General features: G+C 39.6%; 1 protein-coding gene across 14 annotated transcripts in view; it reads right to left on the bottom strand.

The window, feature by feature from the left end:
• DLGAP3 (DLG associated protein 3) overlaps positions 1-17603 on the bottom strand; it is a 538301-nt gene that overhangs the window by 214962 nt on the left and 305736 nt on the right. For all 14 annotated transcript variants that reach the window (XR_008888792.1, XM_056557211.1, XM_056557221.1 and 11 more), the window contains one exon: positions 12747-13799. Coding sequence is in view for 13 of the 14 variants with exons in the window: in XM_056557211.1 (XP_056413186.1) it covers positions 12747-13742 (996 nt within the window). In the remaining variant the exon portion in view is untranslated. The remainder of the gene's footprint in view (positions 1-12746; positions 13800-17603) is intronic.

The raw sequence follows: 17603 nt of genomic DNA, 5'->3' as shown, positions 1-17603 counted from the left end.
CATTCCTTGTGCCTTATACATCCATTAATTTCCTCCTCAATTCATCCTTCTGTATCTTTCCCAATGTCACATAAGTCCTAACAGCTGACATCCATGGACCACCTCTAGATCCTGACTACCCAGTAAAGGGAATCTCTTAACAGATATATTATGCCCGATAGGAGGGCAGCATAAATCTGGTGACCGGGACCCTAATTCAAATGCTATTTTTGTTTTCTTTTTAGGCACTGCAGTTTTCATCAGGTGGGGATTTAAAGTAAGAAGATTTAATTTAGATGGAAATAAGAAGGTATTTAATGAAGACACATAGCAGGGAATAATATTAAGGGGTTTCAAAAAACTTTGTCCCATCTCACACATACTCTTCATATGACAGACTTAGGAGTAGATTTCAGAGTAGGAGTAGAACAAATATGTTGGCATTTCTTTACTGATGTAAACACTTTTCTTACTCTTTGGCAGCAATCTGTGAAACAATACGCAGAAAGGCACATCCAGGGAAGTCTTACAATGTGGCAGACAGGCAGCACCGACCTGATTGTAGGCCCAAAAAAAGAGTAATGCAGAAAGGCCCTTGTTCAATGTCTCCTCTCTTGCCAGAAAAAAAGGAACTTGACTGTAGACTTAAGTTACTGACATGGGGCCTATGCACCAGTAGCAAACCTAAGATCACTTTACTTGTCTCCTCAGTAAGTACAGAACTGAAGGACACACATGTGGCTCTGGAAAAACCCAGGCCTAGACTAACTGGTTCTAACAGGTTTAGGTCCTCCTATTTCCCAAGAGAGGAAGGCTGGACTAAGGACTTTCTCCTGCAATGAAAGAAATAGTAGCCCTTGGCACCTTTATCCCCTTACTTACAGTATTCAGAGAAACACAAACTCCTGCATAAATGAAACCTTTTACTCTCAGTCACTTGACAACTCTATAGTGTATGGTAGTTGATACAGATGTACTGGGACACTCCACAATCTTTACAGTTTCACAGATACTATGTGTAAAGAAAATATCGTGTGGGAGAAAATGTTTTTTTGCCATAAACTGCATAGTGAATTAAATATAAGGAGCCTTGTACACTAAATTACACCCTGGTGACACCTTACAGTGCACAAGCTTATTTTCGTTGACACATTATTTTATGACCTGGGTCTAATGAGAAATTCCTAAACACTGTTACATTTCACTTCTGATCACATACTTGTCTTATTCCAGTGGAAAAAGCACCAGTTTCTGCACCATATAATGTTATAGCCGTAGATTATAACCATAGTCTTGAAGCTGCCTTCTGTCCTTCTCTCTCATACCTTGTGCCTTACACACAAACCTATTCCTCCTCGGTTCATCCTTCTGTATATTTCCCAATGTCCTATAAGTCCAGCTGGCATCTGTAGACTCTTAATACCCATTAAAGGGAATCTGTTACCTAATTTATGATGTCCTATCTGAAGGTAGCTTAAAGCTGGTAATTGGAACTTTAGTTAGAAAATTGCATTAGCTCCAGTTTCTGAGTATGTTTAAAATTTCCTTATTCTGACCCCTATAACTGTCTTTGCTTTCCATTTAAGCGGCTGTATGTAAACTAATTTTTTGCACCATAATCTGTAGTTTTTATCAGTACCACTTTTACATACTGTATATGGGACTTTTTGATCACTTTTATTGCCTTTTTTTCTGGGATGTGATGTGACCAAAAATTAGCAATTTTGAACTTTGGTTGTTTTTTTTTTTTTTACATTTATGAAATTCATTGTAATTAATTTACATTATATTTTAATAGATCTGATAGTTATGCACATGGTGATACCAAAAACTTTGATTTATTTAAATTTTGTATTTCATTTTTTTATTACTAAAGTGGAAAAAGTAAGGGATTTAATTTTATTATTGGGCTTATTCACATAGTCCCAGTGAGACTCAGTCCATGTATGTCCTGTGGTGCCAAGTACCAGGCAGCCAGGGCATCGAAGTATATCCTGCGTCCTCTAGGGAAAAAAGTATACTCTGTCAACAAGACAATATTATCTAGAGGCAACACACATGTCAATACATAACACAGTGAAGTAGTTGCACTAACCATAATAATCTTTATTTGACTAATGGTTACAGGACTAGTCTCAAGGCAGACAGGGTTAAACTGCACTTAACCAAAAGATTTGCGATTGTAATTGTAAAAACATGTGAACTTTTAAAATTGCATTTTTTTTCTATTTTATAAATAAATCCATTGAAAAAATAAAAGGGTAATACCCCTTTAATAATGGCTTTATCTAATACCGGAAGAGACAATGACATTTATTGTCTTCCTTTCCAGCTGTGGTTGGTAGAAACATCGCTAAGCATTATATTACATGATATGCCCCATCATTTACAAATATCTTTATAACAGGTTTAATAGCACAAATAATTTAGTAGGAGATGGTTATGGGCTTGGTGCCCCAATCAACAATAGTGAGCAGATGGCACGGAATGCAATCAAAACTTCACTGTTTAGCCAACACATATGTGGTAACCACCACTTTACGGTCCTTTGCCAAACAATACATGGGTATTTTTACTACACTGATAACGCTGAACCTACAGTGTCTCACATAAGTGAGTCCACCCCTTAACCTTTTTGTAAATATTTTATAATATCTTTTTATGTGACAACATTGATGAAATGAGACTCTGCTACTATGTAAAGTAGTAAGAGCACAGTCTGTATAACAGTGTTTAATGTTGTGTCCCCTCAAAATAACTTAAATGTCTTTTGCCTTGACAACAAAAGTGAGTACACCCCTAAGTGGAAATGTCCAACTTGGGTCCAAAGTGTCAATATTTTGTGTGGCCACCATTTATTTCTAGCACTTTCTTAAAGGGGTATTCCAGATTTTTTTTATTTGACTATGCTACAGGGGCTTAGGGTAGTTCATAATATAGTGTCTGTACCTGTGTGTGACGGTTTTCTCACAATTCTTTCTGTGATTTTCACCCCAATATTTATTTTCATACAAAATGACTGTTGTCTCAGATTTTTCCCAGGTTGCAATGCAGCCGAGACCTGACTAGTCAGCTGATGACAGGGAACCTGTCTGCTTCAATGGGTGGAGAGATCGCTTGGTGAGAGAGAGATCAATCTGCAACTAATGCAACAGCTGTAGGCACCCTGATTGAAAACCACAGGGCTTTTGCATGGGTGCAGCTAATTTATGTTTCAATGGTTGGGTGGCTGATGTGTGGGAGGGAGGAAATGGAATTATGGGATTTGTAGTCAAAGAAGAAAACTTAAAAAGGAAATACCAGTTTACAAAAAGCTAGCCACAGTGTTATGGTAATCTCACAACATAGCCATTTAGCCGCAAGACAAGTGCAGATCCTTCCTAAGCATGTCCATTACTGTCTGCCAGGTATGTACTAAAATCACCTTATGGTGGATAACCCCTTTAAGCTTCCTAGGCATGGAGTTCACCAGAGCTTCACAGGTTGCCTCTGGAGCCCTCTTCCACTCCTCCATGATGACATCATGGAGATGGTGAATGTTAGAGACCTTGTGCTCCTCCACCTTCTATTTGAAAATTCCCTACAGAAGCTCAATAGGGTTTTGGTCTAGACACATGCTTGGCCAGTCCATCACCTTTACCCTCAGCTTCTTTAGCAAGGCAGTGGTCATCTAAGAGGTGTGTTTGGGGTGGTTATCATGTTGGAATACTGCCCTGCGGCCCAGTTTCCAAAGGGAGAGGATCATGCTCTGCTCCAGAATGTCACAGTACATGTTGGCATTCATGGTTCCCTAAATGACCTGTAGCTCCCCAGTACCATCAGCACTCATGCAGCCCAGATCATGAGACTCCCACCACCATGCTTAGGCAAAACCTACTTGTCTTTGTACTCCTCACCTGGTAGCCAGCACACAAATTTGACACCGTCTGAACCAAATAAGCTTATCTTGGTTTCAACAGACCACAGCACATGGTTCTAGTAACCCATGTCCGCAGACCTATTTGATGCAGTGTGCGGTGCATAGTCTGAGCACTGGCAGGCTAACCCCCCACCACTTCAACCTCTGCAGCAATGCTGGCAGGTCTCATATGTCTATTTCCCAATGATAACCTCTGGATATGATGTTGAACTTGTGCACTTAACTTCTTTGGTTGACCATGGCAAGGCCTGTTCTGAGTGGAACCTGTCCTTTGAAACCACTATATGTTCTTGCCAAATATGCTGCAGTTCAGTTTCATGGTCTTGGTAATCCTCTTATAGCCTAGGCAAATAATGTAGAGCAACAATTCTGTTTTTGAGATCCTCAGAGAGTTCTTTACCATGTTGAACTTGCAGTGACCAGTGTTGGAGAATGTGAGAGTGATATCGCTAAACTTAAGACACCTGCTCCTGATTCACACCTGAGACCATGTAACAAGTCACATGACATCTGGGATGGAAAATGGTTAATTGGGCCTATTTGGACATTTCCACTTAGGGGTGCACTCATTTTTGTTGCCAAGGTTTAGACATTAATGGCTGTGTGTTCCATTATTTTGAGGGCACAGCAACATTAAACACTGTTAGGCTAGGTTTTCACTCAGGTTTATTTATTTATTATTTTTTTTTTTTTTTAAATGCCACTGCAGTATTTAAGCCAAAGTCAGAAGTGGATTCAGCAAGAAGGAGAAGTATAAGTTCTTCCTTTATATTTCCCATTCCTTTTAAATAAACTTCTGGTTTTGGCTCAACATTTCAGTGTCCGTTTTTTCCCCCCAAAAAAACGCCAGAAAAAAACTGTGGAAACCTAGCCTTATACATGCTGTAAACTCACTTCTTTACATTGTAGCAGAGTGTCATTTCTTCAGTAGAGTTCTTCAGATACTGTATACAGTTACAACACATCAATAAACATAGATGAAATCCTATTTATGGGATGCACAGAAGTGGAAGAATAACAACACAGGACTACCACTAAGTCAAAGTCAGCTTATTTGTTTTCTCACCAGAAATGCATTTAACACAGGCAGTCGCTTGCAATTTTTCTTCCAAATGTCAAAGAGCTATGATAGACAGCAGTTTAACAGCTGAGCGGTAACTTAAGTGAACTGAATTTTGTTAGCTGTCACTTCAATCACATGTAAAAGTGTATAGTTCAGAATAGTAGTGATATGTGTAGACCCATGTACGGCACGTCTATCTCATTATTACAGAAACATTCTGTATGTGGGGTTTTGATCACCTTGACTGTTTTGTTAGGTGTTCCACTGTAAATTCTCTATCTACCGATAGCCTGTTCCTACTCGCATTCTTTATTCTTCAGCGCTTACAGCTCTGAAGGGTTAATCTAAGATTTTAATCAAGCTGAATGTGGAAAGCCATATACAGCAATCTGCTGATGGAGTATCTAACTGGAAAGGGTAATTCTGCTTGTCCAAATCTTCTGCAGACAGCTTTGAAGAAGAAAGGGCATGCTAGTGGGCAATTACTTATATAGTCTCAGAATAATCACATAATTGTATGATGGACATAAAAGCAACTTGCTACTTAGAAGCAAACTTAGAGCACCTGTCACCTTTTAATTTATCAATATAAGTGAAATGCATTATAAACCGTTCATGATCTACAAAACTTCATAACTTCATATCTGAAGCTACAGTAAAAACAGTTGTGTGGAATATATGAATAAAGAGGCTCATGGATAGCAGTTATTGCGAACACAGATACTTTGGCTACTTAATGCTTATCATCAATAGGTTTCTCCACTTATTTTACAAACTGCAGACTTCAAATATCCACACCACTCACTTTAAAGGAAGTGTGGGGGCTCATATTTATTATCAAATATACCTTTGTTAGTTTTTATGGGTTTGCAGCAACTTATAAAATTATTATTTTCTCCCTGGGCTCAAGTGTCAAAAAGGCAGGGACACGGTTTGAGTGTCCCAGAATCACTTGCCTTATGGGTCTCCCTCCCCTTCCTGTTTGATTGACACACAGGGGTCTGACAAATCCAGCACATAAGTAGCTCACTACCTCCCCCCCCCCCCTCCACACAGACACACACACCATTTGAGTCATCCTTGGCAAACCCATCAGCACTAAAAAAGGCATGATTGATATCATTGCCCTGTCACCTATCTGATAGTGTCTGTAGCTCATATGATAAATATGATTTATAAGTGTATTCAGAGTAAACCTTTGGGTGCTGTCTTAAAAATGTAAAGTTGTATTGCTTACAGGGTTTTAAAAGGAAAAAAGTAATGTCTGCTGTCTAATAAATGCTGTCTAAAATTGGTAAATAATGTTATTTCACTACCTTTCTGTGGTCTTTTATGAATTTCTTCTGCTTCTGATGCAAAGCCTGTGCTTTGTCTTAATTGCCTAACTTCCTGTTCAGTTTACATCCTATAACAGACTTCCTATTTCTGCTCTACACTCTAGTTAGGATTAAAGTCAGCTCTATTTCCCTTATCTTTTTGACTATTACTCCACCCATAACACCCCTTAGGAGCCTCTGACTTAGCGGAGGAAATAAAGTCTTGGCTGAAGTCCCAGCTAGATTGTAAGGTTAAACAGGAAGTCTGTTACAGGATGATGTACACTAGACAGAAAGTTGGGCAATGAAGACAGCAGAGCAGAAAGCATGCATCAGAACCAAAAGAAAATCATGAAAGATTACAAAAAGGTGATAAAATAACTTTATTAACCAATATATGTTAATTCATCAAACCCCTTTAAAATTGCACAAAGGAGTAACATGCACAGGAGAATCCTTTTAGAAAGTATATGAAGCAATAAGTAACTTGTAAAGTGAGGATTCACAGAACTCAAAGGGCCCTATACCAAAACTAAGAGTATGTCTGAATGGAGAGGCCACAGACAAATGCTATAACTGTGTGAGGAAAAGTACAGTAGGTAATTCTGTGCAGGGGCCCCTCTCAGTATAAACCCCTAAGCAGTTCTGTGTTCTTGCTGCTCTGTGAAATAAAATGAAACTGTGCAGATAAAGAAATCATGAACAATCCTGAGTACAGTAACCTTTACTAGTTAAGCAAAAATGGATTTGATACGTATATCATTATTCTTTTATTTTATCGATTTAATCGATTTCAGCAGTTTAAAACACCATATTTTATTAAATTATTTCATAAATATGGAAGAGGTCCTTGTAATGTCATTTAGATTCAAGTTGTACTACACACATAAATACACAGTAGTTAAACTGTAAATCTGGAGTGTATGCAGTGCTACATTAACAATATATTAAAGGACACTAAACCACATTTGTTATCAAATTAAAAGATATACAGTGAAAACTCTTTTAGAAGACCAAGCAAAATTGTGTTGAAAAGTGGCTTCTAGGGGGGTGAATTTTCTAGGGGGTAGTCTTCTAGTCTGCATAAGGGAATGGTCTTCTCAAAAAAATGGTCTTCTAGAGAGATTTCACTGTGAATATAGAGTCAGGTAAAACACAGCAAGTCGGGCCAGAAGTCAGTTTTCAGGCATGGAAGTGAAGTTTACACAAGGCTTCTCTTGCTTGTCCATCACTAACTATACATAAAATGTCCCCGTCTATATAGATGGCTTACTACCAGCCACCCAACACAACAGTCAACAAATGTTTTACTCACACAGGTTATAATGTTTTTGAGTCTGCAAACCTCTCACCAAGATTTTAATGCCCAGTGACAAGCTGTCTTCAGCACCTGTGTAGATCTGGGCTAGTTTGAAAACCAGGAGTGGCCCAGGAAGGAAATAAAAAGGCCCCACTATCAAACCTGCCTTTTCTCCTATAAAAATTCAGGCCCAATAAGGCTGGGTTCACACTACGTTTTGTCCCATAAAGGACCGCATACGGCAGGGGGAGCTGAAAACTTGCGCTCCCGTATGCCTTCGTATGCAGTCCCGTATGTAATGCATTTCAATCAGCTGACTGGAGTGAAACGCTGACTCCGGTCGGCTCATTTTTGCCCCGTATGCGGTTTTCCACCAGACCTAAAATCGTAGCCGGCCATGATTTTAGGTGAGGTGGGAAAACTGCATGCGGGGCAAAAATGAGACGACCGGAGTCAGCATTTCACTCCAGTCAGCTCATTGAAATGCATTACATACGAGACCGCATACGAAGGCATACAGGAGCGCAAGTTTTCAGCTCCCCCTGCCGAATGCGGTCCCGTATGGGACAAAACGTAGTGTGAACCCAGCCTAACAGGACTTACCAAAGTCCCTAGCAAGCTAAGTCTTGTCCGGGATTTTTCTGGTTTTCCTATAACTTATTCAGCTTTCCCTGGATGGGAAATGCAGTTACAACATGTACCTTGGCTTGGGAAATTATATTGATCCCTGAGGATCATCTCACAATATATATGTGCACACACACATTTCAAAACAGGAAACCAACATTTCTAAACAGTATAAATTATACATTGCATAGTACTCACTGACATAGTGGTGATTAAAATTAATATCACTCAATTACTCTGAAGAGCGCTGGTCAAATGACAATTAACAGCAATGGAAAAAAAGATAAAGATGAAGAATTTACATTAATCAGGTTAATATTAAAAGCAGATTCAGAAAATGATGGCAATGAGGCACCTTACAGTGGAAATGACAGCATAGCTACCGTCAACTACAGAAACATAAAAAAACCAAAAACGGAATATATATGTACATCAGTGAAAAAGCTTACAGATTTATTATTCATGCTGTACTAAGCCATGCACATGCATCCTCTGGCATTTCTGATTCCCCATATAGCCTTATGCATTCTGGAGATCTCAGACTGCAGTCACGACGAAGCACAAGCAGGCAGCAATGGTGGGTGAGATGTTAGAAAGTGTATGAAAACCCACGCAAGGCAACATCATCTGTACATGACTATAACCTTTAAGCAAAACACTGGGGCTTTCAACCTTTCATCAATTAGTAAATCTCACCCTGAACCAGGGTTGCTGTTGTGCGCTTATCATTCACTCTCTGCTCGCTTCTAATTGCCTGGAATCTACTTAAGAGCAATGGTTCTCTGTGAGCTGCATTCCATTTTGCACAGCTAACAGACCGTGGCATAATTCATATTTATATTTACATATTTCATATACATTGATTGCATTATAGCTGAGAAAAGATTCATCTGCTCCTTGCTTAGCATTAAACACAGAGAGAAACAGCTTTGCAGCTTGCATATAAATGAACTAAGATCTGTGGATTTTTCCATGCTAGAGAATGTGACAAGTGAGGTCAGAAACCAAACTGCAAATTATATATTATTCATTGTAAATATGAATCGTTTCAGCAACAGGCAAATACTCAGAATGAGTCCCTTCATTTTTGATGTATGATGCTTGGTACCGTTTGGGGGTTACTGTCCATGGTGCTGAAAGACAGGCTTACTGATGCTGATACAAAGATAAAAAAGAATATTTAAAGGGAATGTGTCACCTGGGTTTTTTACTGATCTCAGCTAGATACTGAAACATGCTTCTATTTCTATTTTTTATTTATTTCATTTTTTTTGTATATTATTATGGGGGCAGCCATATTGCCTAGCTCCTGTTCTGCTCTGTTAACAGCATTTAGAGATAAGCTTTACAGCAGCTACATGGACCATAAAATGTAGTAGTCTAGAGCTTATTTATTGACTTCTATGGAAGGATGTCCAAGGCATGTTCTGTGACCGAGTTGTGATCATCTACTGGGAATAGTGTGTATTTCTGTTTTTTATATTTACTGGTGTCACCCTCCAGTTTTGTCTTGTCTATGATGAGAACAAGGAGACGGCTCTAATGTTTTCTCTACAATACAAGATATGCCAGCCTTTTATTAGGCTTGGTGGCCAGATGTAATCCCACCACACCCTATATGCAAATGACCCTCCTAGAGTCATCGAGGTGATGTCCATGAATCCCCAAGTCATGAAGCCTCTGCTGTGTATCTGCCTAGAACAACTACTACATGTCTCTTACTCTGTGATTGACAGCCCAAGCAGCAATGAAACACCAAAAGAGTGCTGTCAATCACATGGTAGAAGTTGTGCTGGGCAGATACGCAGCACTGGCTCTATGACTCAGCAATGCCAGGACACTGCCCCTACGACTGCAAACAGTTATTCAGCCTGCAGTGCCACGAGTAGGTTTATAATACATATTTCATTTCCTACAGCCTGTTGCCAAAAGTTTCATATCGAAACTCCAGTTGAAAAATCCCCTGTATATATCACCAAAAATGATTTAGAAAAAAATATGCTTAATATACAAAAAAAAGAGATCATTTTCTGTTGACACATTCTGTTTAACTTGGCTGACGTGCTGTATAAAAAAGGTACATAGTGCAATTTGTGGAGGGTTGCCTACTTTATTCATAATATTGCCAAATGAAGTCTTTCATTTTATATGTTAAGGGTCTATTCATATGTACGGTATTCTGCGTAGATTTGATGCGCAGAATTTTCTGAGGCAGATTTCAATGTAAACTGAATGACTGAACACAGCTTGAAATCCTGCACATCAAATCTGTGCAGAATACTGTACGTGTGAATTGACCTTAAATGAGGAAGATGGGGGCATAAAAGGCCATAATCACTGCCATAGGCAGCAAGTATATAATATAACCCACAGTTTCTTTGTATTAAATATGGCCAGTATATATATTTTTTATTTACCATGGCATCACCAAACAACTGGTTATGTCTGGGGCTCCAGGCTTATTGGGCTTAAATGTAAAGTGTGATAGCCTACACTGATAGCATATACATATGGGTCATCTTGTCTGGCAGAACTTATAACTTCCTATTATTTACAAATATCATTTTGTTTGGTTAGTTGACACATTCCCACAAAAATTATCTAAAGTCATTTCAGTAGAGTGAGGTTGTTTATTTCTGGTATTATGACCAATATCACCGTCATAACAGTTCTCGGACATCAGGCTTAAAAACTGTCCACTTAAATTTGCTGAAGCCATATTCCTACAGATAAGTGCATGTCTAGTAGAATTTCTTTTTTGGCACTTTAAAAACGCTGAGTAACAATCCCTTTAAAAAAATGTTGGCAATATTAGCTGTGCCCCAGAAAGACAATAATGGTTGAATAGGATTTTTCCCATTTAGACAGATGACAACTCGAGAATGTATTATTTATTTATTGTATTATTAATTTTGTTAAATGTGCAGGTTAAATCATTTTTTATTATTATTATTATTATTATTAATAATTTAATACAGCATTTCAATGCCAAAAACTTAAAGGGTTTTTTCAGTTTAAAATAAAAAACTGTCTTTGGTTAAACTTTTAGTATTATTGTTTTATATGTACACATTCCTTTTTATGAAGCTGTAAATGCTTAAATTTTAACCCTTAAACTACTGATTTCCCTATGAGCAGCAGTGTAGATTACATAGATGTAGTAGGTATCATATTATTTGGAGGTGTCTGCCGTCATCTCCTGAGAACTATTTGGTGACATTACTGTCAGTTGTTAATAATTTTCCTTGATCCTCACGTATTGTGTCTTCTAGACACTGAGCTGCTGATTTCATAATGTCAGAGTGTTCTTCACATGAAGCCAGCATCCCTTAGGAGGCTTTCTATTAAATGCCTAATGCCAGAATGTTGTCCATGACTTTACAACCATTATTAAAGCAACAACATAATAATCTCCATATTCACCAACAGAAACAACCTTTAAAAAAAATCTCTTTTATTTATAGAAAAAAATTGACACCGAAAAATAACAGATTTTTTTCCTGTAAATAAAATATGGCCCTTTTTTTTTTTTTACTAAGTATGAACATGGTTAAAATGGGTAAGGTGACAGCTAGAGATGAGCGAACTTACATTAAATTCGATTCGTCACAAACTCCTCGGCTCGGCAGTTGATGACTTTTCCTGCATAAATTAGTTCAGCTTTCAGGTGCTCCGGTGGGCTGGAAAAGGTTGATACAATCCTAGGAGACTCTTTCCTAGGAATGTATCCACCTTTTCAAGCCCACCGGAGCACCTGAAAGCTGAACTAAGTTATTCAGGATAAGGCATCAACTGCCGAGCCGAGAAGTTCGTGACGAATCGAGTTTACTGTAAATTCGCTCATCTCTACTGACAGCAACAAATTTCTATCTGTATTTGCTACATGTGTTTATGGATTTGTCCATGCCTTACACTGTATATGGTTAAGAACAGAGCAAAATTGTAATGAGTAATGTGTCTAGCAGTGGTGTTGACATTTATGATGAATATGTTATCAGCATGCTTTATTTAATGGTAATAGGGCTGTTTTATCCAAAATTTGTTTTAAGGTGTCCCCAGATCTGGTTCTAACCCTAAAATAAATTTGGTATACAGAATATTTTAAATAACACCGGAAACTCATTAGTGTTTATTATGAGGAAAAACTGTTGAATGCAAAGTGTTTGCCCATAGACAACACTACATGCTAACACGGATACAGTATCATTGCAGTAACTGAAGCACATGTGTGTTCATGTAAATGTGCCTTACATATATACAAAAGGCAGACAGGGAAGGTCACCTTAGACAACAAAGTGGATTTTTTTAAAACCATCATAGAAGTGTTGAACGCTTTACAGTAGCTGCTCATCAGTAAGTAAATTTGGAGGTAAATTGTCGTGCTGTTTTATTTTCATTCTACAGTGTTGTAATAGGAAGATAAGTTACACAATTCTGTAGCCAGAATTATTAGTTAATTTTTGCTGGCTTTCTCCTTTAACAAGTGATCAAAGTAGCAAAATTTTATTAAAAAGCAAGCACAAAATTTGCATTCACGCCTACCTGTAAGTAGTGGTAGCCTCGCTCCTTTCCCTTGGCCTCCTGAAGCATAAGCATCTTGTCTTGGTGATGGCTGCCTGAGCTAGGATAGGCTTCTCGTGCCTGACTGACGGTCATTGTATGCCACGTGCTCCTTTTAAGTGTCTGTCCATCAAGGGACATAGACATTCCAGCACATGCCAGGCATTTGCCCTCTCCTCCTCCACCTTTTAGACTCTTCAAGGTTAAGTCTCTGAAGGCACTTTCAGGAGTGTCCACTCCAAAGGGAGCTCCATGCTCCATGGCATGACGAGCTGACACCAGAAAACTGCTGTCGCTGTCAAGGTTGTCATCAGAGCTCCACCACCCTGCCATCTTTGATCGGTGCTTAGGTTCAGACTTACGATCTTTACTTTTACTCCTTTTACTGTGTCGAGGCTGGGAGTGCTGGTAGCCTTCTCCTCCACGTCCTTCATACCTGGTGCCATTGTATTCTCTTTTAGAAGGTGTCTCCAGGGAGTGTGATTTGGCAAACAATTTTTGGACTGAGTGCACAAGGTGGCGAATGCGACTTGGACTCTCACTGCGCTGCTCTGTGGTGCTGGTTCGTTGGTACTGCAAGGTATGGAAGCCATCATGGTGCAGGGGTAGCTGTTTCTCAAACTGATCCAACAAAGTAGGTGGCAAGCGATTTATCTTGCTGGAGGTGTGAGCAATGGCAGCCATACATTCATCACAATCGAACTGCTGAGGGTTGTGGTGCATTCTGGGGTAAGTACCACCACTGGAGGACCGTGGCTCAGGCATGCTCACAGTACCACCAGGGCAATCTGATGTCACGCCGGCACTCCTAGAAGGGCAATAGTGCAGATCAAAAGAACAAGACTCAGAGGCGCTGCGGGGATAAGATTTGCGAAAGTCTGGGCCGTGATGAGGAAAATCCAGTGTTCTTTCTTGTGTTTCTGGAATGCAATGACATGGAGGCTGTGATTGGATGCCTTCCCCATGATAACCTTTCATCCTGTTAATACTGAATAAGCGGCATCTTTCCTGCCCCTCCCATCCTTTTAGGATTACCTATGAAAACAAAGAGGCATAAAAGAAATACTAAATCATCCAATACATACATATGAATAAAAGCACACAGAAATATATTCGTAAATAAAGAGTGTATTCTTACTAAATATGAAAATATCAACAGTTAAAATGTGCTATTATCTTAACTTGTGAAAAGGATCACTTAGCAATAAGCTAATCACAGAGTATTCCCCTTCTAGGACCCTCAGATATCAACTGCAATTTACCGTATATGAAAATTTGTCTTTAAGAGATTAGTTTTCCTTTGACACCATAACTGGGAATTTTAAGAATTAAACAGTGCAAATCGATATCAATGGGTTGACTATGTAATGTTCTCTGGCTAAAGGATTAGGATCTCAAACAGGGGATCCCCCTCTATTATTGAATTTCAAGTTCACAAGCAAAGATTATGAAAGAATGGTTTTACAAATAAATAATATGGTCCTTAGATAGACAATAAAGATTCTGCTAAAGCCAAAACCTTGACAATCTATACACAGCCTTATAAAATTGATGAATAATCAATATTAGATCACAGGGATCCTGGGATGGGCTTCTTGAAGGAGCATGTGCTGCAGCCTCTTCAATTTTTACCAGAGCTATTGGTACTGACAGGGCAAGGTACTGCCGAATTGTCTCACTCAAATGAACAACAGTGTTGCAGCATCTTGCACCATTGCTAGTAATATTAAGTAAGCACTGACAATGATGTAGCTCTCTTACAAGCATAATCCCTTTAAATAGCTAATCAGTGTGGATACCAGGAGTCAGATTACCTACAATCTAATATTGATGCCCTGTTCTGAGGATAGGCCACCCATTTTATTAGGCTGGATCTCTTTAACCACTTTAAAAATAAATATATATATATATATATATATATATATATATATATATATATATACACACACACACACAAAGAATTCCACATACAGAAGGGAAAGAACTATTAAAAGCATACTTACTCCAAGGGAGCTTGCTCATGGGGGAATCACATCTACCACATTATTTTCTGAATTAAAGGGCAGCTTAAGAGGCGAGTACAGCCATGGTTGTACTAAGAACTAACAACAACCTGGTTAGAGAATTCTAAAATAGGTTTACCAGACATACATTCCATATATATTCCCACATATATCTCTTGACCTGTGATCTATTTCTTGGATTATCTTTCAATATTGGGTATTAGGAGGAACACAATGGGGGAAATGTATAAATGTTGGTGTAGGTAGACGTTTTTTGTAGATTGTTTTGGTTGTTCTAAATTCGGTGCAACTGCACCAAATTGACCATACTTGTGCAAGACACGTGAAAAATATTTGTGCAAAGTTCTAAATCTTCACACAGTTCTATTTGTACACCTGATCTATACCTTACAGGAAAAGTGGACACAGGGATTTTGTTCTATTTCTTTGAGGCTCTGATTCCATTATGGTTTTTTGTCCACAAGCAAAAATGCCAAAAAACTATCACAGCTTTTTCCTGCGTTTTGTCATTTGTTCTTGCGTTTTTGCTGATGTGCGGAAACAGTAATTTTTGTACCCTGTGGCAATTTTTTCACTGCCTTCAGAGTACCACTCCATGGGTCGGATGCAGAGTGCCCGGCCCACAGAGTGTAAGGAGCTAAGGAGTAATGTACAGCATATACATATACAGGGTGCATAGCATCACTACTTACCTCCACCAGCTGTATAGTATACAGGGGTGCATGGTGTACCCATGTATACTATACAGGAGCCCAGCAAGGAAAGTGTTAACCCATGCAGCTGCTGAGCAGTTCTGGGTTAAGTCTTTGTGCACTATCCTGTATATACACTGTCTATAGATTACTGTATATACAGGATACAGTAGGCAAAAGTAAAGAATTGGGGAGCGCCAAAAATGTACTAACTTTTTTTAGTTTTTTCTCTTTTCTTCTCATTTCAGACACGTGAATGCGGAGGACTGATTCAGATTCGTCAGATTGGTGGATCCAGCGTATGGTCAATAAAAGGGTTAACGAGGGCTGTGGGAGAGTGTTTTAAAAAATATATTTTTTTCAATGTGTCGTGTTTTTTATAATTGAATTTTAAGGCTTAGTAGTGGAAGCTGTCTTGTAGGCGGAATCCATTACTAAGTAGGGGCTTAGCGTTAGCCCCAAAATCAGTTAGTGCTAACCCCCAATTATTACCCCGGTACCCATTGCAACAGGAGTGTCGGGAAAAGCCGGTACCAACAGGCCCGGAGCATCAAAAATGGAGCTCCTGGGCCTAGGAGGTAACAGGCTGGCATTATTTAGGTTGGAAATGGCCAGTAACAATGGTCCTCACCCACCCTGGTAACGTCTGCTTGGTTGGTATATGGCTGATACTGAAAAAAAACATTTTATTTAAACAAACACTCCCCCACAGTCCTCGTTAAAAAAAACGCTGGTCATAGTCACAGTCCGCTGAATCTGACGTAGTCCTCCACATTCACCTATCCGAAATGAAAAGAAAAACAAGAAATACGGGTTAGTACATTTTCTGTGCCCTCCCCTGGGGAGAGCACACATAATACAGTGCGTTCCTAAACAGGGAGCCTCCAATTGTTGCTAAATTTCAACTCCCATCATGGTGGGCTGTAGTTAAGTAACAGCTGGAGTCTACCTGTTTGGGAACACACTGCCAGAAGGGCTTGTTCCCATTATGCAAAACACACAATGAGAACAGAGCCATACTTTCCACCCTGGCTTCAGACCTGGACCGTGTAGCTCTGCCCCCTAATGACGTCATCACTAGGGGCGGAGCAGTAAAGGCTGCAGGGGCTCTCAGGAGTGAGACCCCTTTCTATCTGACCCTCTGCCCTTAGACTACTACTCCTATCATGGGACAGAGTCTGTCCCGTGATGAGAGTGGTTGTACCGCAGCGCTGAGGGATGGCACTTGCACATCCCCAGCTTGCAGGACTCTTTTTGGAAAGTTAGGACTACTACTCCCATCATGGACAGACTCCGGCCATGATGGGAGTTATAGTCCAGGGGCTGAGGGGCAGATCGCAGCAGTTAATTCTGCTGAGACCCACTGCCATCCGCATTTATTAAGGGAACAAGCCGGAGGCACATGCGGCTCCACTGCCCTCCCCGCCGGCTCCAGGAGGGGAATACTGTATACGCTGTCATAATTCATAATCCCCGCCGCCGGGAGACCAGAGCACTGATTGGTGAATAGCTATCCACCAATCAGAGCTCCTGTCTCCTGGCGGTGTGGATTATGAATGATGACAGCTGTATACAGGAGTCGGCAGGGAGCGCAGTGTAGCTGCATGTGCAGCCGGCTTGTTAACTTATTAAATGTGGATCACAGTGGGTCTCTGGAGAATGACCTGCTGTGATCTGCCCCTCATCCCCTGGACTATAACTCCCATCATGGACGGAGTCTGTCTATGATGGGAGTAGTAGTCCTTAAAGTCCCACAGAAGACGGATGTGCAAGTGTCATCCCTTAGCTCGGTATAACACTTTCCTGCGTGTACTTTTTTTATGGTGCATTTTTGCATCAAAATAAAACATTTGCGCAAAAAGTATGTGTCTAAACAAAACAAATGCACATGATAAATTAGTATACACTGTAAAATGCATTCCACAATACACAAAAAAATAGACTACTTGCTTTTTGCTCAAAAAAAGACGCACAAAAAAGACTCACTGCGCAAAAATTGCGCTACATATAGAAAAGAAAAAGCTTCTACCACTAATGATAAATTCCCCTCATTGAGCTTAAGAGTCTGGATAAATAAACATTGCTTCCAGATAGACACGCTGTAGGTTATTATTGTGTTTTAT

The sequence above is a fragment of the Hyla sarda genome, chromosome 2 (genome assembly GCF_029499605.1).
Source record: "Hyla sarda isolate aHylSar1 chromosome 2, aHylSar1.hap1, whole genome shotgun sequence".
Taxonomy (NCBI): domain Eukaryota; kingdom Metazoa; phylum Chordata; class Amphibia; order Anura; family Hylidae; genus Hyla; species Hyla sarda.
Note: the sequence above shows the minus strand (reverse complement) of the source record. Positions and strands in the feature narration are given on the sequence as shown.